The sequence below is a fragment of the Canis lupus genome, chromosome 8 (assembly GCF_003254725.2).
Source record: "Canis lupus dingo isolate Sandy chromosome 8, ASM325472v2, whole genome shotgun sequence".
NCBI classification, from domain to species: Eukaryota; Metazoa; Chordata; class Mammalia; order Carnivora; family Canidae; genus Canis; species Canis lupus.
Window position 1 is genome coordinate 10,454,219 of NC_064250.1, and position 27,249 is coordinate 10,481,467.

Consider the following 27,249-nt stretch of genomic DNA (forward strand, 5'->3'; position numbering starts at 1 on the left):
AAAGAAAAGAAAAGAAAAGAAAAGAAAAGAAAAGAAAAGAAAAGAAAAGAAAAGAAAAGAAAAGAAAAGAAAAGAAAAGAAAAGAAAAGAAAGAAAGAGAAAGAAAGAAAGAAATCATCTAATAAGGGACCTCTGTTATATAGTGGCATACTTCATAATTTTCTGATGACCTTATCACGAAGGTCTCCAAATATATCAGGATTCTTTTATTGGTATTACAGCTAGTCCTCTAAAATTTTCAGGCCAAACTGTCTTGTTCAAAATTGAACTTGCTCATTCTTCACAATGATTCTAAGTTTTATTAAAAAAAAAAAAAAGTGGCCCAACTAACACCAATACCTCTGCAGCTATTTGGGGAATAAAAACCAAGTATTTCAATGTTCACAGTGAATATTTTACTGACACTTTTCTCCTACTTAAAGCAGACTGCCTGCACTCTAATGTCAATTCCTAGGCCCTTGAATCCTACAAAACTACATGTTCTAAAGACTTCTTTAACTTAGTATGCCCAAAATCAAATTTCAATCACCCCATCAAAAATTTAGCACTCATTCTTCATTCCTTCCTTTCCCTCACCTCTCACATTTAACAGGTCGTCAACCCCTATACAACCCATCTCTCAACCTTCTGAATTTGTTCCCACCAGTCTAGCTCCCCAGCAACTGTTTGAAGTCCATACTGCAATGAACCCTTAAGTAGTTTGTTTTCATTCTTGCTCTCCCCCAGTACTTTTCTCCACTAGGCTGCTAATGCCATCTTCATAAATCACGAAATCATTTGTGACAACCTCAGAAGTATTTAATGACCCTTCTTTAACTGTGGAATATGGTTCATTAACACAGGCCACAAAGGCCTTCATAGGTCAAAAAGACTCCTAATTATTTTTTAACGTTATTCTCTGAGTTGTCCAAACATATCCCATTAATCCAAACACAGTCCATTAATATTAAAATACTTACAACTGCTAATAAAACACACTCACTCAATCTTGCACTAAGAATCTACTGAGGACCTACTAAGTATCAAGCCCTCTAGTATACTTCCTTGTCTTTGCAGGAATATAGCAGTACACAGGCCAGTTCTCAAGGAGTTCACTTTGGAGGGGAGAAAGACAATAAAACACAAAAGTCGGGGCCTCAGATGGTTAAGCATCTGCCTTTGGCTCAGGTCATGATCTTAGGGTCCTGAGATCAATCCGTGCATTGGGCTCCCTGCTCAGTAGGGAGTCTACTTGTCCCTCTTCCACTGCCAATATCTCTGCTTGTTCTGTCTCTCTCTCAAATAAATATCTTAAAAAATAAATTAAATAAATAAGACGCACAAAAGTCAAAGAAAAGCACAATTTCAGACACTGAAACCTCTGTAAAGACAGTAAATGACCATAATTTATGTGAAAAGTATCCTAAGGGATAAATTTAAATTAGATGGATAAACATCAGTGGGTCTAACATTTGAATTGTGACCTAAATGATATGAAGCAACAAACCATGCAAAAGACCCAAGGATGAGAAAAGTTTCCAGTAAAGGGAAGTACAAAAGCTCTAAGGTAAGGAAGTACTTGGGAGTGCTCCAAAAACAGAAAAAAAAAAGGTTATTTTAAATGTAATGGGCTAGGGGTTAGATAGTACTACATGAGGTCAGAGAACTGGGTGGAACTTACGTAAGTCTTGCAAACCTGAGAGTTAAGGAGTTAAAGAGCATCTGAGAGGCTCAGTCCGTTAAGCCTCTGACTCTTCAACTGGCCTCAGGTCATGAACTCAAGGTCCTGAGACAGAGCCAAGTTGGGCTCCATGCTCAGTGGAGAGTCTACTTGAGATTCTCTCCCTCTCCCTCTGCCTCTGCCCTCACCCCCACTGCTCATGCTCTCTCTCTTTTTATTTTTTATTTTTTTTAAGATCTTATTTATTTGACAGAGAAAGACAGCACAAGCGGGCTTGTCACTAAGCAGGGAGCCCAACGCAGGGCTCGATCCCAGGGACCGGAGTCAAAAGCAATTGCTTAACCAACTGAGCCTCAGCCTCCTCCGTCTTCAAAAAAAAAAAAAGCAAGGGTTAGGTTTTAGTTAAAGCGAGGTGGAAACTACTGGAGGGTTTAAATCACAAAGTGATATAATTACAATTTGTAAAATAACTTAGCCTAATATGTAGGAAAAGATTATAAAGGAGCAAAAGAGGAAATAAAAGATCAATGAAGAGGCAACTACAGTAGTCAAACCACAGACTATGGACCAGAGTATTAGCAACAGCCGAACAGAAATGACACACTTACAGAGGGAAAGCCACCAGGATTTGTACCAGGATGAACTGACTCATACCTCCATGACTTTGCACATAAAGCTGCTCCATGACCCTTCCAATCTGTCTGCCTATAAAACCCCAAGTATCTTTTAAACCTCAATTTAAATCTCACTTCTGTATAAAATTTTCTCCAACGTGAGCAGCCCAATTGTTAAATCATCTCTATTACCAGAGATCTCTGATGTCCAATCTATCACTTACTACTCTTATTATTCATATCTTCCTCACTAGCCTGCAATGGTATAGACCCGAAAGCCAAGTCCCATTTTTTTTGGTAACTCTCCAATGACCATCTCACACGGTGTCTACCAAAAAGGCCTCCATAAAGCTCAGTAAATGTTTGCCGTACTTACCAAAATTTTTCTCAAGTTGATACACAGAGAGCTACAAAAATTGTTAGGAATCTAGTCTTGATTTTCAAAACTCCTTAAGTCAGATCATCAGATTTCCAATCTAACTTTTATCATCATCATTTTATCAGATCATCCAATTTCCAATCTAACTTTTATTCTAACCATACCTTTTGAATATTAAACTTCCATCCTTCTAGAAAAAGGAGATAAATAGAACTATATATATATATATATATATATAGAAAAAGGAGATAAATAGAACTATATAATTGGCATAATTTAACTAATAAACACAGATACTATGAATAACTACCTTATTGAAGGCAGCATAGTTTGCTGAAATGTCTGTGCAAACACTGGCAATAGCCTTTTCAAGTATATGGGTGCCATTTCTGGATCTCCTTTTGGCTCATTACATTCTTCTTCATCTTTGTTTGTATCTTTCTTTTTCTTATCATCTCCTTTATTAACTGGACACATCCAATCACCTGCAGACAAATATTGCTCAATATAATAAATTTCTGGAAATTTTTTCTTTCATGAAAAGAAAATACGATGTATCGAATTTCAAACTGTAATTATCCCTGGGGTGCCTCTGTGGCTCAGTCGGTTGAGCATCCAAATCTTGATTTTGGCTCATGGTTTTGATCTCAGGGTCATGGGGTCAAGCCCTGCTTTGGACCCTGCACTCAATGGGAAGTTTTTTTTTTTTTTTTTGGTAAGTTTACTTGAGATTCTCTCTCTCCCTCTCTCTCTGCCCCTTCCCCAACTTGTGTGTACTCACTCTCTCTCTCAAATAAATAAATATTCAAGAAAAAAAAGTATCCCTAATTACCAATAATTAAACTGAAATTAAGATACTGTATCTATTAAAGGTGCTTGTAAAAATGATACTATTCCAATTTTTTTTAGTATATGTGCTGCCAAAATTAGCACAAGAATACCAAAAAAAAATTAGTTCCACCAATGAGCTGAATCACAACTTAAGGAAATAATGGATATTCCACTTGATTCCAGAATATTTCACATTCATCTACTCAGTGAAAACTTAAAAATTTGCTCAAGGTACTTCATCTACACAATACCCAACTATTCTTTATGACATTCCCATGCCCCTTAAACTTTTGATTCTGTCATTCTGGAATCATGCACCCAGAGTCTCAAAGAACACTGAACAGTATACTATTAAAGGTTTATCAAATGTAAAAGTATATGCATACAATTACTTGACTTCATAGGAATAGTTCATTTATATAATGCTAATGTGCACCAAAAAAGCTGTATCTGTAAAAGTGAAGCTGAAAAATAATAGCAGATGGCTTGAAAGGAAAGATTTTACCACTCACCGGGAGACTGAAGAATTGCTACTACTTCACTATGGCCCCTTTCTCGAGCTTTATCTAAGGGAGTTTTCCCATCTTCATCTCTCAGATCTGGATTTGCACCATGCCGTAACAGAGTCTAGAAAAGAAAAGCATTTAATTTGAATATTAAGAATTAACACTGTTTCTTTAATATCCAACTTCTGCACTCAGACTCAGAATTACCTAAGCAGGCAGTAACTCCAAATCACTATTTTGCATGTATCAGCTATCTCAAAAATGGTCTAGCTAGATCTTTAAAAAATTGCAGATTTCACTTGGTTATTTATTAACAACTCAAATTAAGTATGTGCACATGTGAACCCATCATATTCTCCTTCAAACTCCTCCTCTCAATTTCTTCAACAGAGAGGTATTAGTGTACATTTCAAACACGGTAATCATCTTCCTCATTTCCTACATACTGCCAATTACCAAGTTAAATCAATTCTCCCAGAATAAACTACAAAATTTACATCTTAAATATGAATGATCTGTTTGCTAATTTTTAATAGACACTGGACTCTCTCCCCAACAGACTGTAAGCTCTTTTAAACAGAGAACACATCTCATGTTTTTCTTGTCACCCTCAGAACTGCAGTTTTTCTAACTTGGTTATAATATAATAGATATATCTTAACAATGAGTGAATATATACACACATCAGGAAAGTATGTAGTACTGACTAAAACATCCAACTGCTGAATTATAATAATTATTTTATCAAATCTAGGATGCCACAGATTATTAGATATAGCATTATCACTAAGAAATGAAAAAAGAAATGCCAGTCAATTTTGTAAAATGCTTTATTGTTTGAATTTTTTTAAGCTAATTGAAATAACTTTTTTAAATTTAGATTTTTTTCACACTTTTTACACTATTTATGTTGGACAAACATAAATAAGAGAATATAAATGATCTATAAGATATTCTATAACTTCAACATTCCGAGCACAATTCTTCATAATTAATATTTTTTAATTCAAAACCAACATTTGTATTTCTACAATGTTACCATGTGTGCCATAGACAGCATTAATGATGCAGCATTACTGAGTGCTCCTCTATCAGACAGGATTTTTTATTCCTGTTGCATGAACAAGTAATGCTGCACTTTCTATCTGGTCAACAGTAATTATACATTTTCCTATTTAAGAGATGTTAAAATGTGTATGGAGGGGGAAGGAGGAAAGTGGAGGTGTATCTTAGAATCATTTAAAAACAGAAGAATCTATGAAGATTAAATGATAAGACATGTTAAATACCCAAGACACTGGCTAGCACAGAGTTTAAGTGCTCAGAGAGTCCTACCTATTGTATCATTATTAGTAATAGTAGCTATCACTCACTGTAGGCTGACATATAATCAAGATAGGTTAGGGTGACACGTATAATTCATTTGGCTTCTTCTTCCTACCCTATCACTCATGACTGCAAAACAGTACAAGTCAAAAGAAAATGGGTCAATATAAAATTTATCATCCTTAGAGGCATAATTCTCTTTAGAATTTGACCTTAAAGAGAAAATCTTTCCCAAGTTAGAAAGCTAAACTGTTTTCCCCTATTTTCGTATAGTATAAAGATGACAATAACAGCAGCTACCATTTGAGCATCTACGATGTGATTACTATACTACATGTTTTTTAATGTATTTTTTCTGATTATAATAATAATCATGATATGAATGTATACACATTTATCTGAGAATACTGCAAGTCAAACTAAAGAAACTTGCCCAAGGCCAAAAAACTGTTTTGCTAATAAGCTAAAGCTTAAATCCAAGTGTGCCTGGCTTAGCAGATTAACATTGCATGTGCCAAATTACTTCACATTATGAAGATTTTAGAGACCTAGATCATTCACACATCAGGTCCAACCCTTATCATTTGACCTCTCTGAACCTTCTCAATTTTTCCTAACTATAAAAAGAACTTTCCAATGTCCTTTGCTAATCTGGAAATCAAAGATATTATCCTTCAGCAAATAAATTATCTGCTTTAATGATAACAAAAACAACACAAATATGTACAAAATTATTTGGTGCCAAGAGTAAAAAAATTGGAAAAATTAGTGTTTAGCAACAGGTGACTGGTTAAATAAATTTGCAGTATATCCACAGGGCAAGTATACAGATGTAAAAAAGCTATCTAAATGCTAATAGGAGGCAGCCCCCGTGGCTCAGCGGTTTAGCGCCGCCTTCAGCCCAGGATGTGTTCCTGGAGACCCAGGATGGAGGCCCACGTCGGGTTCCCTGCATGGAGCCTGCTGCTCTCTCTGCCTGTGTCTCTGCCTCTCTCTCTCTCTCCCTGTGTCTTCCATGAATAAATAAATAAAATCTCTAAAAAAATAATAATAAATAAATGCTAATAGGAAGAGGTCTTCAATATGTATGTAATATGTTATATTTTGTATTAGAAAAAGAGGGAATAAACATATATATTTCTTTTTGTTTGTATCTATGTTAAGAAATACTAAAAAGATAAATAAAACATGCTTACCTACAGTGAACAATGGGGAATATGGTGAATGGAGATGGCATGGAAGAATGACTTATCATCAAAATAAAAGTTTTTATATCATTCTAATTTTGGAACCATGTAAATGTTAAATATTAAATTAGTAATTTAAAAACCTGGATTTTACCTTTGCTACTTGAGGTCTTCCAAAACATGCAGCATAATGTAATGATGATGACCTTTGACCCCTATTAACATCAGCACCTCTTTCACAAAGAAATTCTACCTGTAAAATTATGAAGAATCATAAAGTTGCCTTATTAATAGTTCTATCTTTATTTAAAACATGAGCTTTTATATATTAGCTTACCATTTCCTGAGTTCCAAAAGCAGAGGCCCAGTTTAATAGAGTCTGACCCACATCATCCATAAAATTTACTTCAAAGGCTGGAAAAGTTTCAAGGAGAAAAATAAATTTTTAAAAATCTAACACAGTAATACTGAACTTTTCTACAATGGGAACCATTTAAAAATTATTATTAATAGTCACTAAATACAGAATCAATTTTAAACATTTGGATCAACTCTATAGTAGTTAATAGTCCACAAACAAATTCTGCTAAGAAAAGATATTCTAAAATTTTTAAACCACTGAGGATTCACAAGGCTTTAGGCCCTTAAAAATAAAGATAAAATAAGAAGAAAAAAAACCAAAAACCTAAATATATAACACAATTCAACAGGGTACTAGTTTCCTTTATTCATTTCATTTACTCTGTTAATAGGCATTTACTCAGGTCTTACCATGCACCAGGCCGATAATTATATACATGGGGAGAGGAAAGGGTGCAGAGGTGGTTGGTGGCCTTTCTATTATCTGGCCCAACTGCTAATAATACTGGTCTAAAATCTAGAAACTAGAAATTGCCTATATAATTCCTATCTGTTTTCTTTTTATATTTTAAAAAATATTTTCCAACCTCCTGTGTCAATTGCATCTATAAGTGCATCGGTATCTTTACTTCGAATACAGTCTATAAGCTGCCGATGTGAGCGCTCCCCAGAGCTATCCAATCTCCGAAGTCCTGGGATTCTGCCTGTAGATCCAGCACTAGACTTTGGCAAAGCTTTTCGTCCTTCAAATAATAGCACCAAGAGAAGGTCAACCAAACGCATGGTATCAAGCACACATCTTTCATCACCCTGCAATGCACTTTCAATTGAATCTGGAAGTTCTGACCTCAGGAGATCCTAGAAACGGAATGGGAGAACTGTTTAATATATTTACATTATGCAAAATACTTTTACTGAAAGATTAAAAATCACATATTCAAAAACATTCTTACATGTGTGACTACTGGAGAGCCTCTGCAAAGTGTTGAGAGCAGGCTTACAATTGTTGACACCTGGTTACTCAATTTGGAATCTGCAGCCGTGGAAGGTGCTCCTGCAGTGCTGCGACCAGGTTTACAAGCTGATGATGGCCCTGATACAGTACCACCAGCAGCAGCCATGCGAGATAACAGCTCCTCAGTTAATCCATGCTTGGCTAATGGAGCTGGGTCAACACCACGACGGGTAAATCGGTCAGCTAGTGATGCAAAGCACCGTAGGGCTCCATCTGAAACCTAATGATGTAAAGAATATGCATATAGATAAAATGTTCCTAAAAAGGGTACTGCTAATTTCATTACTGAGATTTAAGAATGCCAGCTATAGCAACGATATAAGGCATATAATCTGCCTAGATTTTAATCCTGGGTCCACATTCTGCCCAACTGTATGACCTCAGGTTATTACTTAACTGCTCAAGGCCTCAGTTCCCTTATCTGTAAAATGGAGATAAAAGTACCTATAATTCACTGTCCAACCTTAAATAAGATGACATACATAAAGAATCTAGATGGACAGTAAAAGCTCAATAAATATTAACTATTATTATGAACAATTCTGCCAAAATATCTATGAATATCAACCAAAAATAATTAACAAAATAGTAAAAAGGCATTTAAAAGTTTTATTTTCTAAAATCTAATTCAAAAAAAAACTTTACACATAAAAGATTTTAAATACTGTGTTATTTTACTTCAGTGAGAACTATCTCTTTAAGTCAGCAACTTGTGCTGAGTCAACAAATCACACTGAGCATAATGCAGCTTTAAAAATTATGTATTTCTGAAACATTTAAATTAAAAAAATAAACATATCACTTCTATAACTTAAAATGTCTCACTGCCAAAACAAAGATTACCATACAGAAATATGAAATGAGAAAAAAGAGAAAATGGAATTACCTCTAGTTCATCAAGTGAAAAGCTGAAATAACAGTGTATCAGAGTTATAAATAGGAGACACTATAAAATCACTTTTTGAATACAAAGTATATAACAGGGATTTATTTACCTGATGATCTTCATGTTTTAATAAACTAGACAGAGATTCCACACAAATTTCTAAAGAAGAATCTTGAGGTTCCATCTTGCCACAGAGTCTTGATACCACAGCCATGGCAGAGTGCAAGGTATCTTTATGAACCAAGTGTCCACTGTCACGAATGAAGGTAAGCACACAATTCAAACCACCAGCCTCAAACACTGCTCCTGATTCTCGAGTACATATCAGTTCTAACACCTACAACAGTAAATGAAAATTAATAAAAGAATGCAGTAAGTCCAATTTTAATTTTCTAGCATCACAGAAAGCACAACATGCTTTACAAATTTATTAGTAGTCACATTTTAAAAAGTAAAGCAAAACAAATTTATTTGAATATATTTAATTTAGCCAATGTATGTAAGGCATCATCATTTCAACATGTTATCAAAGTTAAAAAATGAGCTATTTTACTTTCTAAAAAGTTTTTACTTTAATTTATTTTAGAGAGGGGGAGAACACAAGCAGGGGAAAGGGCAGAGGGGGAGAGAGAGAAAATTCCAAGCCAACTCCTTGCTAAGTACGGAGCCTGACACAGAGATTGATCCTATGACCATGAGAGCACAACTTAAGGAGAAATCAAGAGTCCAATGCTCAACCACCTGGGCCACCTAGGTGCCCCAAATTCTTTTATGTATTAAGTCTTCAAAATCCCAAGTATATTTTATACTTACAGCATATCTTAATTTGGGGTAGCCACATTTGAAATATAAATATGGCTACCATATTAGACACTAGGTTCAGATGGTGAAGCCTGCATAGTAAGTTAAGCAACTAAAGTAACTTAGCAGAAGTTTATACAGGTCTTACACATTAAATAAATAAATAATGCTTGCTATTACATTCATCATCCTCACACTCTAGGAATGTTAAAACATTAAAAATTAACTCTTATTTCCAAATTATGCTGATGCTTAAGGGGTTCGGGTAGAACACTAAAGAGTTAACAGAGTCCACAGATCTTATGGACATAGCAGAAAATTTAGATTTTATTCTTTAAGCAAAAAAAGTGCTTGGGATACCTTTGCTCGGGTCATGATCCCAGGGTCTGGGATTGAGCCCCACAATGGGCTCCCTGCTCAGCAGGGAACCTGTTTCTCCCTCTCCTGCCCACCCCCCGCATCCCGCTTGTGCACACACTTTCTCTGTCAAATAAACAAATAAAAGCTTTAAAAAAAAAAAAAAAAAAACTTGTTTTAAGAAAACTGTTTTAAGCAGAAAAAGATGATATTTCCAGTTAGTAACTGGGAATGGGGCATAGGGAGAGTGTAGAGGCAAATGTAAAAATAAATTCAAGCATTAATATTCAAGAGAGAATGATAGCTTAACTAAGGTAATAACAACAGAGACAAAAGGAAATAAACTAGAAAATCACTTCATTAATAACTACATGTATGGAGAGGAAAAAAGGAAATAAAGGATAAAGCACAGGTTTCTGCCTAGAGTGACTGGGTGAATTTGATGCCAATTATCAAAATAACTGAATCTGCAGTAAAATATTATTAATTCAAACAGCTGGTTGGAGCTATTCAAAAAGCCTTTGAATATGGAGTCTGGACCTCAAGAAAGAGGTCAGGTCTAGAGATAAGATGTGAGGGATATATACAAATGAATGGTATTAATGCTGATAGATGAGATTATCTAAGCAAAGTTATAGTTTTAAAAAGGTAAAAAAAGAAAATACTACCATTTAAGAATAATAACAATAATCAGAAAAGGGAACAAAAAAAGAGCAGGGTATGAAAGACAAGAAAGTTTGAAATTATTATTATTATTTTAGAACTACTTGATGAACACATTTAGATTTTACATGATTTTTTATTTGTGATTCTTATTTCATTCTTACTATGATTCTGCTGCTCTGGGTCAGCAGTTTTCAAACTTTCTGCCTCAGGATCCCTTTATAGTCTTATTATCGAGGGGCCCTCAAAGAGCCTTTGTTTATGTAGGTTATATCTATTTATCTTTACTATATTAGATATTAAAACAAATTTAGAACATATGTTTACTTGAAATAAGAAACTCATTATGTGTTTAACATACATTTTAATGAAAATAATTATTTCCTGAACAGATAGAAACTCAGTGAAAATAGTAGCATTGTTGATAAGAGATCCTCATATTTACTTCTGCATTCAGTCGGTTACGGTATCACATATAGCTTTTCATAAATTCAAGTAGTTCTAATAAACTACTGACCCAGTGCTGGTGCTTTTTAAAGTCACATAAAATTTATAATTAGTCCCAACAGGAATAAAACAAAAGAGCTACTCTAAAGGAAGTACAGAAAAATAGTTAAATTCATGGGCCCACAAACCAGACTTCCTAATTTCAAACTCCTACTCTTCCGATAGTGTTCAAACTCCTACTCTTCCGATAGTGGAATCGTGGCTCTGCCACGAATTATCTGTATCACCACCAATCAAGTTAGTTAACCGCAATATGCTTGAAATTTTTTCAAATAAAATATAGAAATGCTGATATTAGCAGCACCTGCCTCATATAAAATTGTTATAAAGACTAAATGAGGGATCCCTGGGTGGCGCAGCGGTTTGGCGCCTGCCTTTGGCCCAGGGCGCGATCCTGGAGATCCGGGATCGAATCCCACGTCAGGCTCCCGGTGCATGGAGCCTGCTTCTCCCTCTGCCTGTGTCTCTGCCTCTCTCTCTCTCACTGTGTGCCTATCATGAATAAAAAAAAAAAAAAAAATTAAAAAAAAAATTAAAAAAAATAAAGACTAAATGAGTTAACACATGTAAAGTGTTTAGTATAATGTCTGACTCTGATAGTATTAGCTGCTGTTATTACTACTTTCATAAAAAATCATTTTGGCTAAGAACAGGAATAACCTATCTCAAAAGCTACAAGAAACCCAAGAACCAGCACAAAAGAGCAGTATCACTGACCTACAATTTTCTTTTCCTAAACTTCTAAGATTTCTTTTCCTAAACTTTATGGGATCTTTTTTGGTGCCACAAGGACTGTGACTTCCACTGTTGTCAACCACTCTCAATAAAGTAAGAATAATGAAAAAAATTTTCTTTTTTTAGTGAAATGTATTTTTTATTCTCTAGTCATCTTCAAATGGGCCAATAAATACTTAAAACTTACCTTTACACACTGTTCAGCTAAGTCTCTGCTAGTCCTGTTATTAAGTTCAACCACAACTAAACGATTACAAAGTGCTTTTATAGCTCCATCAACCCCAACAATCCTTCGGGTGCATTCTGCAGATACATCCAGGTAGTACGTGATGGCACGAGCTGTCACTTCTAACACATTGTCTGGAGCACTTTCATCAAGAAAAATTTTGCAGAGGGCTGGTAAGAAAGTGCGAGGAGGACATCTGTAGAGAAAAAAATCGTATTACACCTAAAAAATCGTATTACTAAATTCTTCACATCAAAGTATTAACAAAATAATAAATAAAAACTGTAACAATGCATCACATTCAATACTGTGTCTGATGTGTACTAGGTAATATTTCTCACATTGCTTTCCTTTCCAGAATACTCACATGCTGAAAATATCAAGTTATCAACAGTTTAAAGTAGCAGCATTAACTCAAAATCTTGTTTAAAAAAAATTCCTATTCAATACTCAGTTCAAACATCAACTGCTCTGTAAAACCTTCCCTAACCTCCTCAAATCACTAAGTGGTACTTTCATGTTCCTAGAGCCTATACAAACAGTGCTCACACTATTTAATCTATCACTTTATTTCTTTATTTACCTTAAAAGGTTCTGAAGGCCAGGAACATTGTTTAATTCATGTTTTACTGGGAATAAGTGCTGACCTGGCATTTAATAGGTAAGGATAAAACATACAACATCTTTGTAACCCTTCTGGTCCTGTTTCCTCATTTGTAAAGCAAAGACAGTATCTAAAAAATATCTACTTTATGTATGATATGAAAGTTAAATGAAATTATACACGTTAAAACAGTTCAGTACATTGGCACAATATTAAACTAACTGACTTTAGCTCTAACTTTTCTCTTATAAATAGTCTAATACCTGCTATATAAACCCATATAAGACGACAGTTCGATCAAAAGCAGAATTTGTGAGGTACCAATAATATTCTCTATATTTTATCAACACTTGAAATATAAAAACTATAATGTACATTTAGTAGAAATCTCAATTATATGATATCAAAAACAGAATTCTAAGTTTTATGCACAAATTAAACTTTAAATGGGCTACAGATAACACAAAACGTAGTGCTCTAAATGGTCTAGTGGAATTATTTTTCCTCCAAATTTTAGGAGTATATTATCTTTAGTAGCTTTCTAAGACTGTCTATGTGAACATCAAAATAACTATTATGTATCTACTTAATCAGAACTTAAGGAGCCTGGCATCAGGAATATTATCAAAGATTTTAGAACAGTTCTTGCATTCAATGACTGACCAGTCATTGATTAAACACAGGTGGTTTTTATTAGTCCACAACACTGGCAAGCTACGTCACACAATCACCTATAATTTTCCCAAAGAGGAAATGTTTTGAGGCTACACTGTAGGAGATAGGCCTCTAGCTCTCAGGTAAGATCAGAAGACTAAATAGTCCATCAGAATCTTTTTTTTTTTTTTTAAGATTTTATTTATTTATTCACAGAGATGCAGAGAGAGATCGGCTGCGCCACCAGGGCTGCCCTCCATCAGAATCTTAAAGTACTTTTGGCGCTGTCTACCTATGCATATATAATAAACTGAAGAGAAAAAAAGAAACTATAAAAATGTTAATGCTGCTGGAGAACAACATGGTCTTAAAAACTAGTTTGGGTTTTTTTTAGAAAACAGTAGTTTTTGAATAAGAATAAAATGTTGAAGCTGATCGTTTTCAATTCAAATAACAAGAATGGGTCCACCATATACTTTACATTAAATATTTTAAGAAATGGGGGCACAGGAGGGGTGGCTCAGTCTGTTGAGTGACCTACTTGGTTCTGGCTCAGGTCATGATCTCACGGGTCATGAGAATGAGACCCGCCTAGGGCTCCAAACTCAGCAGGGAGTCTGCTTGAAGATTCTCTCACTCTGCCCTCACCCAACCTGTGTTCTCCTGCTCTCTAAAATAAGTGAACAAATAAATCATTTTTTTAAATTTAAAAACAAAAATAAATAAAATAAAAATTTTAAATTATTCATCTTTTTTTGAAGATTGATTTGAAGTGGGCACCTGGGTGGCTCAGTCAGTTCACTGTCTGCCTTCAGCTCAGGTGATGATCCCAGGTCTTGGAATCAAGCCCCACATTAGGCTCCCTGCTCCACAGGGAGCCTGCTTCTCCCTCTGCCTCTATCTCTCTTCCGTACTCTCATGAATAAATAAATAAAATCTTAAAAAATAAATAAACAGGGGCAGCCCCGGTAGCTCAGCGGTTTAGCGCCGCCTTCAGCCCAGGGCCTGATCCTGGAGATCTGGGATCGAGTCCCATGTCGGGCTTCCTGTGTGGAGCCTGCTTCTCCCTCTGCCTGTGTCTCTGCCTCTCTCTCTCTGTTTCTCATGAATAAATAAATAATATCTTAAAAATAGAAAAGGAAAGGAAAGGAAAGGAAAGGAAAGGAAAGGAAAGGAAAGGAAAGGAAAGGAAAGGAAAGGAAAGGAAAGGAAAGGAAAGGAAAAGAAAGATTGGAGAGAGTGTGAGCGTGTGGGGGGGAAGGGCAGAGAGAGGGGGAAGAGTTTTGCGTTTTGTTTTTTTTTTTTTTTTAAATAACGAATGTGTTTTTATTTCTCTCCTAACTTTTAAAATGTGAACATTCTGCAATTTAGTCATTGGCTTTACTTCCAGGTGACTTCTTCCCTGGGTCTCAATTCCCTTCTAAACAACAAACTCTTATTCCAGAAGGCAGTTTGCTTTTCATCATTCTTTCTGTCTAGATAACATCAAAGGACAAACCCCAAAGGCACAAGTATATGTACCCAGTGGTCACAAACAATCTGAATTACGTTCATCTTAAGTGCTGCAGCCTGGGTACCACCAACAACCCCGCGACCAAAGAGAGGGAGTTTTAAGCAGACTCCATGCTGAGCCACTGCAGGGCTCAATCTCATGACCCTGAGATCACGACCTAAGCTGAAACCAAAAGTGGGACCTCAACTAACTGCACCACCCAGGCGCTCCTTCAACTAACTTCCTTATCCAGTACAAAAACTGCACACCAGGACACCTGGGTGGCTCTGCGATTGAGCCTTCACCTTTGGCTCAAGGCGTGTGATCCCAGAGTCCTGGGATCGAGTCCCACAACGGGCTTCCTACATGGGTCCTGCTTCTCAGTCTGCCTATGTCTCTGCCTCTCTCTGTCTCTCATGAATAAATAAAAAATCTTAAAAAAAAAACAAAACCACACCAAAAAATAGAAAGAGAAATGTTTAGTATAACTTTCTATATTTCATGGGGAAATGTAACAGTTGCCAATTTGGGGAATAACTGTTCTGTGTTCCCCAAAATATGACGGATCTCCTGAACAAGTATGGATAAGGACCAGTTTAAAAAAAAAAGTTCTAAACATAGTTTCTCAGGTTTTAACTGTGATCAATTTTATTTCTGAGAGAAAAACAAAGATGGTCTGCAGACATAAAAACTTATTTTATATCCAGTATAATGAAAACCTGCTTTGTGAACTTTATAAAGGTATAGTAAAAAAAAGTCTAGTGTACGACTGGACAGGAAAAAAAATTGTTTTTGTGGCTCCTGAGTTACTTCTTCAACGATGAGAAGGTATTTAGACATATTCATATACAAAATCACTAATTTTTCAGTTTAGAACCAAAGCAAATTACAACATCTCATGAATACAAATTAACTAAAAATAGGGCAAAAAGGTATGGGAAACACCAATATTAATGAATAAGCTCTAAAAAAGCACAGAATTGTTGAAAGAACTATACTTACATTACTTAAAAGTTCATAATGAACCAAGACAAATCACTAACAAGTATTGTGGATATCCTGCTTTAAAACAGCCATTGTAGGGACTCATGGATGGCCCAGTCAGGTGGTGAACTTTTAGTCTTGGGACAGCTCATGATCTCAGGGTCCCAGGGCTGCTTCAGGATTCTTCCCCTAACCCCTCCCCCCCCCCCCCCCCCAGCACACACTCTCTCTCTCTCTCTCAAATAAATAAATCTTGAAAAACAAAACAAAACAAAACCTGGAGGGTATCCCTGGGTGGCTCAGTGGTGGAGCGCCTCCCTTCAGCCCAGGGTGTGCTCTGGAGTCCCGGGATCGAGTCCTACATCAGGCTCCCTGCATGGAGCCTGCTTCTCCCTCTACATGTGTCTCTGCCTCTGTGTGTGTGTGTGTGTGTGTCTCTCTCTCATGAATAAATAAATAAAATCTTTAAAAAAACAAAACAAAACAAAACAAAAACTGGCCACCACTGTAATATAAACAGGTAATACCTTAAAATGTCTCTTCAGTTGTTCATCAGGGATTTCCCCCCTTCTTATCTGCTTTTCTTTTACATATAGTTGACAAAAATTTCTTAGTATCATTTTCAAAGAAACCCTATGTTGATAGATAATTCAACTCAGTCTTTGAATTCAACCTGAGCTTTATGGTTATTCAATAGCACTTGCCTACCTTATGAGTAAAATCCTCAAGTCTCTTGCTTTTTTTTTTTCAGGCCACTACCACAACCACATCTGAATCCATGTCAACAGGGGGTAATTAGGAAACAAGATTTACATAATCAAGAAAACTAAGGTCATTATAAATTTGTAATCACCAACCTTAAATGAGCATAATGTCCAATAATTCTGCTACATTTCTTCCACAGTCTACAATGAGTATTTCACACTTTTTCTTCAATTTTCTCTTATCTTGACTCCGTTGGGTTTTTTTCTCTTTTTTTTTTCCCCTTGATTTTTTTCCATCTGGCATTGGCCCTGAACTCCCTGCTTTTCTCTCTAGTTGGTCTCATCAACTCCCTTTGTTCATACATCATGGATGTAAATCTCATCCGTATACCATGAAAACTCCCAAAATGCTACCTCCACCCCGTAACTCAATCCCTATCTCTACTTAGAATGATCACAGGCACCTTAAAAAGAGTAGGTATAGGTACCTCCCTAAGAAGCCTGCACAAAAACCAGCTCACTACCCATTCCCAATTATGTTCCTTTTGGGTAGTTTCAGAGCACTCAGTGAAACCCATCTATCAAAAGTATCCATCAAACTACATTATATTTTCCCATTCACCTGTCTCATCAATGAAAACATGAGCTACTAGAGAGCAGAGTCTGTGCCTTATCTGTTTTCCTACAACCAGACTCAGACTTGTTATCTAGTGGATACTCAAATATTTGAAGAATATACAAAATACATATAAATATATGAATATAATTCGTCTCGAGAAATTCAGTTTAATAGGGAGAAAGATAACGTAATCAAGTAAAAATAAATGACTATAATAAAAATCTAAAAGAAGAAAAAAATAAAAAAATCTAAAAAGTATGTTCATAAAAAGTTCTGAGAGAGAAAATTCAACATAGGAGATTTGGGGAAAGGAAGACCTCACAAAAAAGGAAGACATTAAAAAAAAAAAAAGGAAGACATTTTATCTAAATCAAGGTATTCTTCATTTTGGAAAGTTATTACAAGGATCTGAGATAATGGGTATAAAATGTTAGTACAGGGCTCAGGACATAAAAAATGCTTGATAAACCACATGGTAGAAGTTGGCTGAGCAGAGAAGCCCCTTATATTCCAAGTAAGGAGAATAGCATGCGCAAAAGATGGAGACTTGAATTACATGATGTTGCAGGTTGCATTTTCCAATAATATCCATAACATTATCTCCATTCTACATACCCATATTTTCTTTTTTTTTCCCCTAAGATTTACTTATTTACTTATTTACTTTACTTATTTGGGAGGGGGGAGGCAAAGAAAGAGAGAGAGAGAATCCTCAAGTAGACTCCCCACTGAGCATGGTATCAAACACGGAGCTTGATCCCAGGACCCTGAGATCACAACCCGAGCTGAAATCAAGAATTGGATGCTTAATCAACTAAGCGACCTAGGTGCCCCTCAAGTTTTTATTTCAATTTTAGTTAATATATAGTGCAATACAGATTTCAGGAGTAGAATTTAATGATTCATCATGTGATTATATATTGGTAAAGCTTTTTTAGATGTCAAGTCAGGGAGCCATCGGGGTGGTTCAGTCAGTTAAGCATCTGCCTTTGGCTTGGGCCATGGTCTTGGAGTCCTAGGATTAAGCCCTGCATTGGGCTCCATGCTCAGTGGGAAGTATGCTTGTCCCCCTGCCCCTCCCCTCCACTTGTGCGAGCTCTCTCAAATAAATAAAATCTTAAAAAAAAAAAAAAAAAAAGAAGCCAAATAAGTTCAATAATATCCATCAAACTAAAGACAAACAGAAACACTTCTGAGAATCTTCTCTTCCTAAATACAGTTGACCCTTGAACAACATGGGGGTTAGGGTCATTGACCTCCCCATTACCCAAGTCCGCTTGCAATCAGAAATCTGTGTATAGCTTTTGACTCCCCAGAAAGTTAACTACCTATAGCCTCCTGTTAACCAGAAGGCTTACCACAGAATAAACAGTTACTGTATAGTACTTATTAAAAAAATAAAAATTCCATGTGTAAGTGGACCTGTACAGTTCAAACCCATGTTGCTCAAGGGTCAGCTGTACTGGTACAGGCATGTAAATATATACCTTCAAGATTGTTCAACACTATTTCAAGTAGTAAAAAACTGGAAACCAATGGTGAATAATGTATGGCTATTCACTATATTGGATGTTATGTTGACATTAGAAACATTGACCTAGGTTTATTTATATTAATGTGGGAAGGTGGTCACAGCATTATTAATTAAAGAAATAAGCAAATTATAGGATACTATTTGTTGGCTTTTAGTTGGGACCTCTCCTCAGTTTGTTAATAGGAACACCTATTAGTCTTGTGATGTGGCTACTTGGCCTTCTTCACAGTATGGTGGTTGTGTTGCAAAAAGCCAGAGTCCCAAGAGAATCCAGTAGAAACTTTTGTTGGCTCAGCTTTAGAAGCCACACAGCAGTCACTTTTACTATACTCATAAAGCTGGCCAGATTCAAGCAGTGGGAAAAAGAGGCCCTCTCAATGGGAATGCGTGTCAATGTCACATGAAACAGAATATATGGGAGGATGCCTGGGTAGTTGAGTTGGTTGAGCATATGACTTGATTTCGGCTCAGGTCATCATCTCAGGATTGAGAGATCAAGGCCCTTATAGGGGGCGATGGGTGTGGATCCTGCTTAAGATTCTCTTTCTCCTTCTCTCCATCCCAGCCTCCAGCACATACATTCTATCAAAAAATAAATAATAGAAAATAAGTTGAGGGGATCCCTAGGTGGCTCAGTGGTTTAGTGCCTGCTTTCGGCCCAGGGCATAATCCTAGAGTCCTGGGATCAAGTCCCACACTGGGTTCACTGCATGGAGCCTGCTTCTCCCTCTGCCTGTGTCTCTGCCTCTCTCTCTCTGTGTCTCTCATGAATAAATAAATAAAATCTTTAAAAAAAAATAAGTTGAAACAAACAAAAAGTATAATCCCAGAAGCATTTTCAAGATTTTTTTTTTCTTTGACAGAGAGAGACAGAGAGAGCACAAGCAGGGGGTGCAGTAGGCAGAAGAAGAGGGAGAGACAGGCTCTACACTGAGCAGAGAGCTGGACACAGGGCTTGATTCCAGCCCCTGCGATCATGACCTGAGCTGCAAATAGCACTTAACCAAATGAGCCACTCAGGCACCTCAAAATTAATAAACTCGTAAAGTTAAACACAGAATTACTCAAACCCTTATCAAGCAAATACAAAAAAGGGGATCCCTGGGTGGCTCAGCGGTTTAGCGCCTGCCTCTGGCTCAGGTCGTGATACTGGAGTCCCGGGATCGAGTCCCACATCGGGCTCCCTGCATGGAGCCTGCTTCTCCCTCTGTGTCTCTGCCTCTCTTTCTCTGTGTCCCTCATGAATAAATAAATAAAACCTTTAAAAAAAAAAAAAAAAGAAAATACAAAAGAACCTAAAGCTGTATGGTGTATACACCTGCATACAAACACTTGAGGATACAGTCTCTACTTAGAATCACAAAAAATTTATCCCAAAATAAATTCAATCATTCATATTTTACTTCTGCATTTCTAATATGGACCTTATTTCTATATGAATACATACTTGAGGCAGATACAAAACCACAGTGGGCATATATTAACGTTATTTTAAAATCTCCATTCCATTTTCTCTTAAAAAATAAAAATTTACTAACCTACTCATTCATTCCTCCAAGGACTGAAAACTTATAACATTATCTTCAATTAGATTTTCTTACAATGAACTCTAAAGTTCAAAACAACCAAAAGCCATAAGGTCCTCTACCAAAAGAAGTACCATTTTGAAGATAGTTCTAAAAAGATAATTATATACAAACACGTTGGGCCAGACTTCAAAAAATAATTGAATATTTGGGATGCCTAGCTGGCTCAGTCAGTTAAACGTTTGCCTTCGGCTCAGGTCATGATCTCAGGGTCCTGGTCAGTGGGGAGTTGGTTTCTCCCTCTCCTTCTGCCCCTCCCCTTGCTTGGGCACATGCATACTCTCTTTCTCTCAAATAAATAAAATATTTTAAAAAAGAAATAATTAAATGTTATTTAAAACTTAAGGAAACTTTGATTTCCTCTTATATGAATTATGAAGAATTCAAAGAAAGTTATCAGGCAAAAGTGTATATACAAAGATGGTCACAGTGACAAAAACTATATATCTAACAAGGGCATGATTTAGTATATGACACATCCATAGAGATTATGCAGGTACTTACTAAAAACAGATGATACAAATATTGTTTAATAGAAATATTAGGTAAAAGAAAAAAATCACATTCCTTATGGTATTCATCATGTTAAAATATGCAGAGAAGAAAACTAGATTTTTTGAATTTTCCAAATTTCTGTAACAAGCATATTTTGTAATTCCCAGATAATAAATTTAAAGTTTGGGGCAAGTTAACTACAACAAACTTATTATAGCCTATTTCTCCTAATGAGTACAACCAAGAACCTTGGACAAAACAGGAAAAGCAACTATCTGAGGACTCTGAAAAGTACACAGCAGATGGATTAGGGGAAGAAGTCCAAACTTAAATTTTAAGGACCCATGATGGAAGTGAGTTTCAGGGGCTTTTCTCCTCTCTTCTCTTCTGATTTGACCCCTTGTGGGTCAAGTCCCCAAATGTCACATAGCAAGAACACAGACCACAAACTCAGAACCAAGAAAGAGGGTCTCTGTGAGTCAGAGTGTGTGGGAAGAAATTCCTGAGGCTTCTTCTTCCCTGCCTGGCCCCAAGGCTATCCTGAGTTAAGCCTCTTACTAAAACCCTGAGTGACATGCACAGTGCAGTGGAGATGGCATAAGCATCTAAGGCCCTGGAGAGAACTGGCAACTAAGAAAAGGGAGCCCCTGTGGTCAAAAGAGCATAAGAGGAATCCTATTATCTTCTCTGTTTCTTTCACTACTTTCAATATGGGGGAAGTCTAGTCTAGTCTAGTCCCAGCACAAGGGCAAAGAAGAGTGTGGAGGGGGTTGGGAAGAAGTATAGTTATAACATCAAGAGAGCCTCAGTTTCCTAGCTAGAATACTAGTAAAAAGAGCTACAGGTAGCCAAAAGATACAGGGGAAATCTTAGAAAAGAAAGCAAAAAAAAGATCCCCGACACAAATCCTAAGCAGGCCTCCAAACTGCACTGTGGAGGACAGAGCTAAAGAAGAGCAGCAAAGACTCTGACAAATGAATATGTATATGACAAATATAATCCACCACCCAAGTCCCAGATTATACTCTGAATGAATTATGTACAGAGTAGACCCAAACACCATAACAAAAGCTATAAATCACTAACAATAGAACCATTACCCACAGAGGGCAAGACAGAACTTGCAATCTAAATAACCAGATTGACTACATGCTAACACAAAACAAAATCAACATTATCTCCAGAGGATTTTGATAAAACCCAGACTCTCACAATACCCCAAATATTTAAGATAAAATCCAAAATAACTTGAAACAGGGGGGCCTGGCTGGCTCAGTCAGTAGAGCATGTGACTCTCAATCGCAGGGTCATGAGTTCAAGCCACACATTGGGCATGGAGCCTTAAAAAACTTAAAACACAAAGAATCAGTACAATCTGATCTATCCAACTCAAGAAAAGGAGTTAGGATGGGTGGCTCAGTCGGTTGAGTGTCTAACTCTTAATCTCTGCTCGGGTCCTAATCTCAGGGTCATGAGTTCAAGCCCCGCATTTGACTCCACACTACACATGGGAGTCTACTAGGGGAAAAAAAAAGGCAGTCAATAAATGAAAAGAGAAAAATAATATAAACTTATCAGAGAGGATTCTCAATCAGCTATTGTAACTATACTCCATAAGGTAAATGAATGGAAACAGAAGTTTACAAAAGAGAAATAGAAAAAGAATCAAATGAGTTGTAGAAATAAAAAATAGTTTGTGAGTAGAGGGAAAACCTTACAAGATGGGCTCAAAAGCCATAAAACATAGTGAACTTAAACAGGTAATAAAAATTATTCAATCAGAAGAATACAGAGTGAGAAGACTGGGAGAAAAAAAGGAAATCGTGTTAAGAATCTGAGAGAACACATCAAAAAGTGTAACGTTTGTGTCAATGGAGTCCCAGAAGGAAAGGAGAAAAAAAAATGGCTGTAGAAAATAGATTTGATGAAGAAATTCCCCAAATTTGGTAAAAGACATATTCAAGGAGCTAAGCAAACTTCAAATAAGATAAATTCAAAGACAACCATGCAGCGACAAATCATAATCAAACAGCAAAAAAACCAAAGGTAAATTTTTAAAAAAAACCTTAGAAGCACAAGAGGAAATGCAACACAAAGAAACAAAGTTCAGTATAAATGCCATTTTCTCATCAGAAATCATAAAGACCAGAAAAGTGTGGAATAATATCTTTAAAATGGTGAAAAGAACTGTCACCCCAGAATTTTATATCCAGCAAAATAAAGACATTCTCAGATGAAGGAAAACTAAGAAATTAATCACCAGCAGACATCCTTGAAAGTTTTGCTAAAGAGGGGCGCCTGGGTGGCTCAGCAGGTTAAACATCCAACTCTTGATCTCAGCTCAGGTCTTGATCTCTGGGTCCAGAGTTTATGGGTCCTGAGCCCATGTTGGGCTCCACACTGGGTGTGGAACCTACCTTGAGGTAGTCCCTGGGTGGCTCAGTTGGTTAACCATCTACCTTCAGTTCAGGTCATGATCCCAAGGCCCTGGGATGGAGCCCTGCTTTGGGCTCCCTGCTCAGCAGGGCATCAACTTCTCCTTCTCCCTCTGCACCGCCCTTTTGCTCTCTTTCTCTCTTTCAAATAAACAAATAAATCTTTATTTTTTAATTTTTTAAAGATTTTATTTATTTGAGAAAGAGAAAAAGAGCCAAGCAAGGGGAACTGCAGAGGGGGCGGGAGAAGCAGACTCCCCACTGAGCGAGGAGCCTTAAATGGGGCTCAACCCCAGGACACTGGGATCATGACATGAGCTGAAGGCAGAAACTTATTAGCTGACTGAGCCACCCAATGGCCCAATAAAAAATATCAGAAAGAAAGAAAAAAAAAAAGAAAAGAAAAGAAAAGAAGAAAGAAAAGAAAAAGAATTGTTAGAGAAAGTTCTTCAAAGTTAAAGAAAATGATACCAGAGATATACATGCAACTTCAGCAATGAAAGAAGAGCAACAGAACTAATAAATATGTAGGTAAATATAATAGATTTTTTTCTCCTATTAAACTGACTTTTGAAAGTAAAAATTTTAAGATTGTATCTTCAGATTTTCAATTTATGTAGATTTAAGATACATAAAAATTATAAAGGATAAAGGGATCTCCATAGTTGTAAGGCTTCTTCATTTTACTTTCAATGGTAAAATACTAACTCTTAGTTAATTGCAATTCCCAGAGCAACCATCAAAAAAATATAAAGAGAGCCAAACACCAACAGGTAAGTTAAAATAGAACACTACAAAACACACAAAGGAGAAAAAGGAACATTACAAATGACTCTATGCTGATAAATTCTAATTCACATTAGAATTGGTAGACCAATTCCTTGAAAGACATACTACTAAAATCACTCAGGGGACACCTGGGTGGCTCAGTGGTTTAGTGCCTGCCTTCAGCCTAGGGCGTGATCCTAGAGTCCTGCATCCGGCTCCCTGCACGGAGCCTGCTTCTCCCTCTGCCTATGTCTGTGCCTCTCTCTTTCTCTGTGTGTCTCTCATGAACGAATGAATAAAATCTTTAAATAAATAAATAAATATGCACTCAGAAAGAAATAAGTAACCTAAGCAGTCCTCTACAAAGAATTGGTTATAAAAACCCTCAAACATATCAATTTATTCTCTTATGGATTATGTTTTTGGTGTTTATCTCTTAAGAAATATTTGCCTAACCTAGGGTCACAAAGGATATCTCCCATGTTTTCTTCTAGAGGTTCTATAGTTTTAGGTTTTACACTTAGGTCTACGATTCATTTTAATTTTATTTTTGTATACAGTGTAAGGTATGAATCACAGTTCATTTTTTTCTTTTTTCCATATGGATAAATTGGAACAACTGGAACAATTCCAATTGCAATTGTTCCAGCACCATAAAAAAAATACTATCTTTTTCCACTGAATTGCCTTTTCATCTTTGTTAAAATAAGGTATCTCTGTGAGTCTATTTCTGAACTATGTTCTATTTCATCGATCTATTTTCCTTCACATCAATACCACACTGTTTTGATTACTATAGCTATATAACAGGAATTTAAATACAGTATTATTAGTCTCCTAACTTAAGTTGTTTTGGCTAGTCTTTTGCATTTCCATATAAATTCTGAAATCAGTTTGCCAATTTCTACATCTTGTCAGATATTTCTCTAACAATTGCAGAAGAAACGAAAATACTATTTACACAGAAATCTTTATCACTAATGGTTATAACAGCTTTGGTCATAATCACCAAAACTAGAAAAACCCAAATGTCCTTCAAGAAGTAAATGGAGGGGCGACTGGGTGGCTCAGTTGGTTAATCATCTGCCTTTGGCTCTGGTCACGACCCCAGCGTCCTAGAATCAAGCTCTGTATTGGGCTCCCTGCCCAGCGGGGAGCCTGTTTTTCCCTCTCCTTTCCGCTCCTGCTCTATTTCTGTCTCTCTGTCTCTCAAATAAAGAAACAGAATATTAAAAAAAAAAAAAAAAAAAGTGGAAGAACCATCTGTGGGGTACATCCATAAAATGGTACTACACAGCAATTAAAAGGTAAGAACTATTATACCCACAGCAACCTAGATGACTCTCAAATGCAATACAGTACATTTAAGCCAGACTCAAAACACCATACAATGTATATGAGATTCAACAACAGTTTGGTAAAGTCAAAACTATAGTATCAGAGAACAGACTGCTAGTTGTCGAGCACTGGAACTGGGGAAGGAGTAACTTCAAAGGGACAGCTCTAGGGAATGTTTCAGGATGATAGAATTGTGCTAAATTTCAATTTTGGTGGTGGTTACATAACTGCATTTGTCAAGACTCAGAACTTTACTGTGTGTAATTTAAATAAATTTAAGAAAAAAACAAACATCACACATACCATAATCACAGCCCTCTCTGAATAATGCTAAAAGTATACATCCATGGCACAAAATTTTATTAATAATTAAAGAGTTACTTGTTAACATTATGGGTAGAAATTATTTTTATATTTTTATATAAGTAAACCTAGTACCTAAATTTATAGACCTAGTACCTACTTTATAGACCTAAAAGTAGCCTAATCAGGAAATATTAAGATTACTCCTATATGGAACTGTCAGTCAACAACACAAATGAGATTAAGAAGAAACTTCCGATGAATTTAAATTTAAGCAATGGTTTCCAAAATGCTACCTGCAATATCAGAATCTTTCCCTGATGAAAGCAGCGATAAGTAACTTAAAACAAGTACCAAAAAGTTTCATGAAGTTTCAAAGAGAAATAATTTCTATTGGGAATTGTAATAGTTTTTATACTCTAACTATCATTCTTTTTTTCCAGACCATATATCACTTAGACTTGGGCTTTTTGAAGATTTACAATATAAAATTTAACCTTTTTTAAATAAAGGAAGTTATCTAAAGTGGCAATATTTTACTGAATATGGTCTATAAATTGGGCATTTCCTTTATTAAAGAACTAAAAATTTTAACTGCAAAAGTCTAATAAATTTGGTTTCATAAAGATAATAAAAAACATCTTTTGATCCATTTCATCTTTTATTTTTGTTCCTGCTCCCAGCCTTGACTCTCTCTGTATTGCTTACCTAAAAATAACTCCCATCACAGCAGTTGAAAATTATGGCCTTCCCTCTCAACAAAAAAGGGAGTAAAATTCCAATATGTAGACTTGCTTTTCTCCAATTAAAACACACACATAAATCTGACTGCAATTCATTCAACAAGTATCTACTGAATGTCTTTTTATGCCAAGTACTGTGTTAGGTATTGGACGGTAGGATATAAAAATGATTAAGTCAGTGCTGGGCTCTAAGGAACTCAAAGGCCTAATGACACAGTCAACAAGTATGCAAAGCATACATTATTTATAGCTACAAAGAAGAAGAGTGGGTTTGTTGTTTTAGGGTTTTTTTTTCGTAGTTTAAGGTGACAGACACTTTGGTAAACTTAATGAAAGCTCACTGAAGATCATTATCTATGAGCCCCCTTACAGAGAATGGTCCTTATCTTCTAGCACTTCTTTCTGCTGTCCACTGAAAAGAAGTACATCAACAGCTGATCTCTGTAAACAGAAATTGCTTATTTAACTTTTTAGGATTATATGTATTTGAAATAATGAACATTCTCTATCCAAGGAAGAATGCTCGCTCTCTCTCAAATATTTTTTAAAATAAAAATTAAAAAACAAAACAAAACAAAACAAAATAAAATAAAAAAGAGAGGGGCACCTGGGTGGCTCAGTAGGTTAAGCATATGCTTTGGTCTCAGGTCATGATCCCAGGGCCCTAGTATAGTGCCATGTCAGGCTCCCTGCTGAGGGAGTCTGCTTCTCCCTCTGCCCCTCCCCACATTCATGTGCTCACTCTCTGTCTCTCTCTCAAATAAATTTTAAAAAAAGAAAAAAGAAAAACAAAAGTATTAGGTAACTAGTAGTACTATGAGAATGCAGAAGTCTTTGAAGGTATTTGAATCTTATCTACTAGAGAGAGATAAGACCCAAAGATTTTGTAAAATGGAGTGGTATAGTCAAATAATTATTTTAAGACTATTTATTCCTC

General features: G+C 36.1%; 1 protein-coding gene and 1 pseudogene across 9 annotated transcripts in view; both read right to left on the reverse strand.

Moving 5' to 3' along the window:
* HECTD1 (HECT domain E3 ubiquitin protein ligase 1) overlaps positions 1 to 27,249 on the reverse strand; it is a 93,927-nt gene that overhangs the window by 56,919 nt on the left and 9,759 nt on the right. For all 9 annotated transcript variants that reach the window (XM_035720137.2, XM_035720136.2, XM_025443883.3 and 6 more), the window contains exons 3-10: positions 12,015 to 12,249; positions 8,874 to 9,101; positions 7,817 to 8,098; positions 7,451 to 7,721; positions 6,841 to 6,917; positions 6,658 to 6,756; positions 3,997 to 4,111; positions 2,964 to 3,138 (exon numbers count right to left, since the gene is read on the reverse strand). In XM_035720137.2, the coding sequence (XP_035576030.1) occupies positions 2,964 to 3,138; positions 3,997 to 4,111; positions 6,658 to 6,756; positions 6,841 to 6,917; positions 7,451 to 7,721; positions 7,817 to 8,098; positions 8,874 to 9,101; positions 12,015 to 12,249 (1,482 nt within the window). The remainder of the gene's footprint in view (positions 1 to 2,963; positions 3,139 to 3,996; positions 4,112 to 6,657; positions 6,757 to 6,840; positions 6,918 to 7,450; positions 7,722 to 7,816; positions 8,099 to 8,873; positions 9,102 to 12,014; positions 12,250 to 27,249) is intronic.
* On the reverse strand, positions 13,686 to 14,965 carry LOC125755661 (NADH dehydrogenase [ubiquinone] 1 beta subcomplex subunit 1-like; annotated as a pseudogene).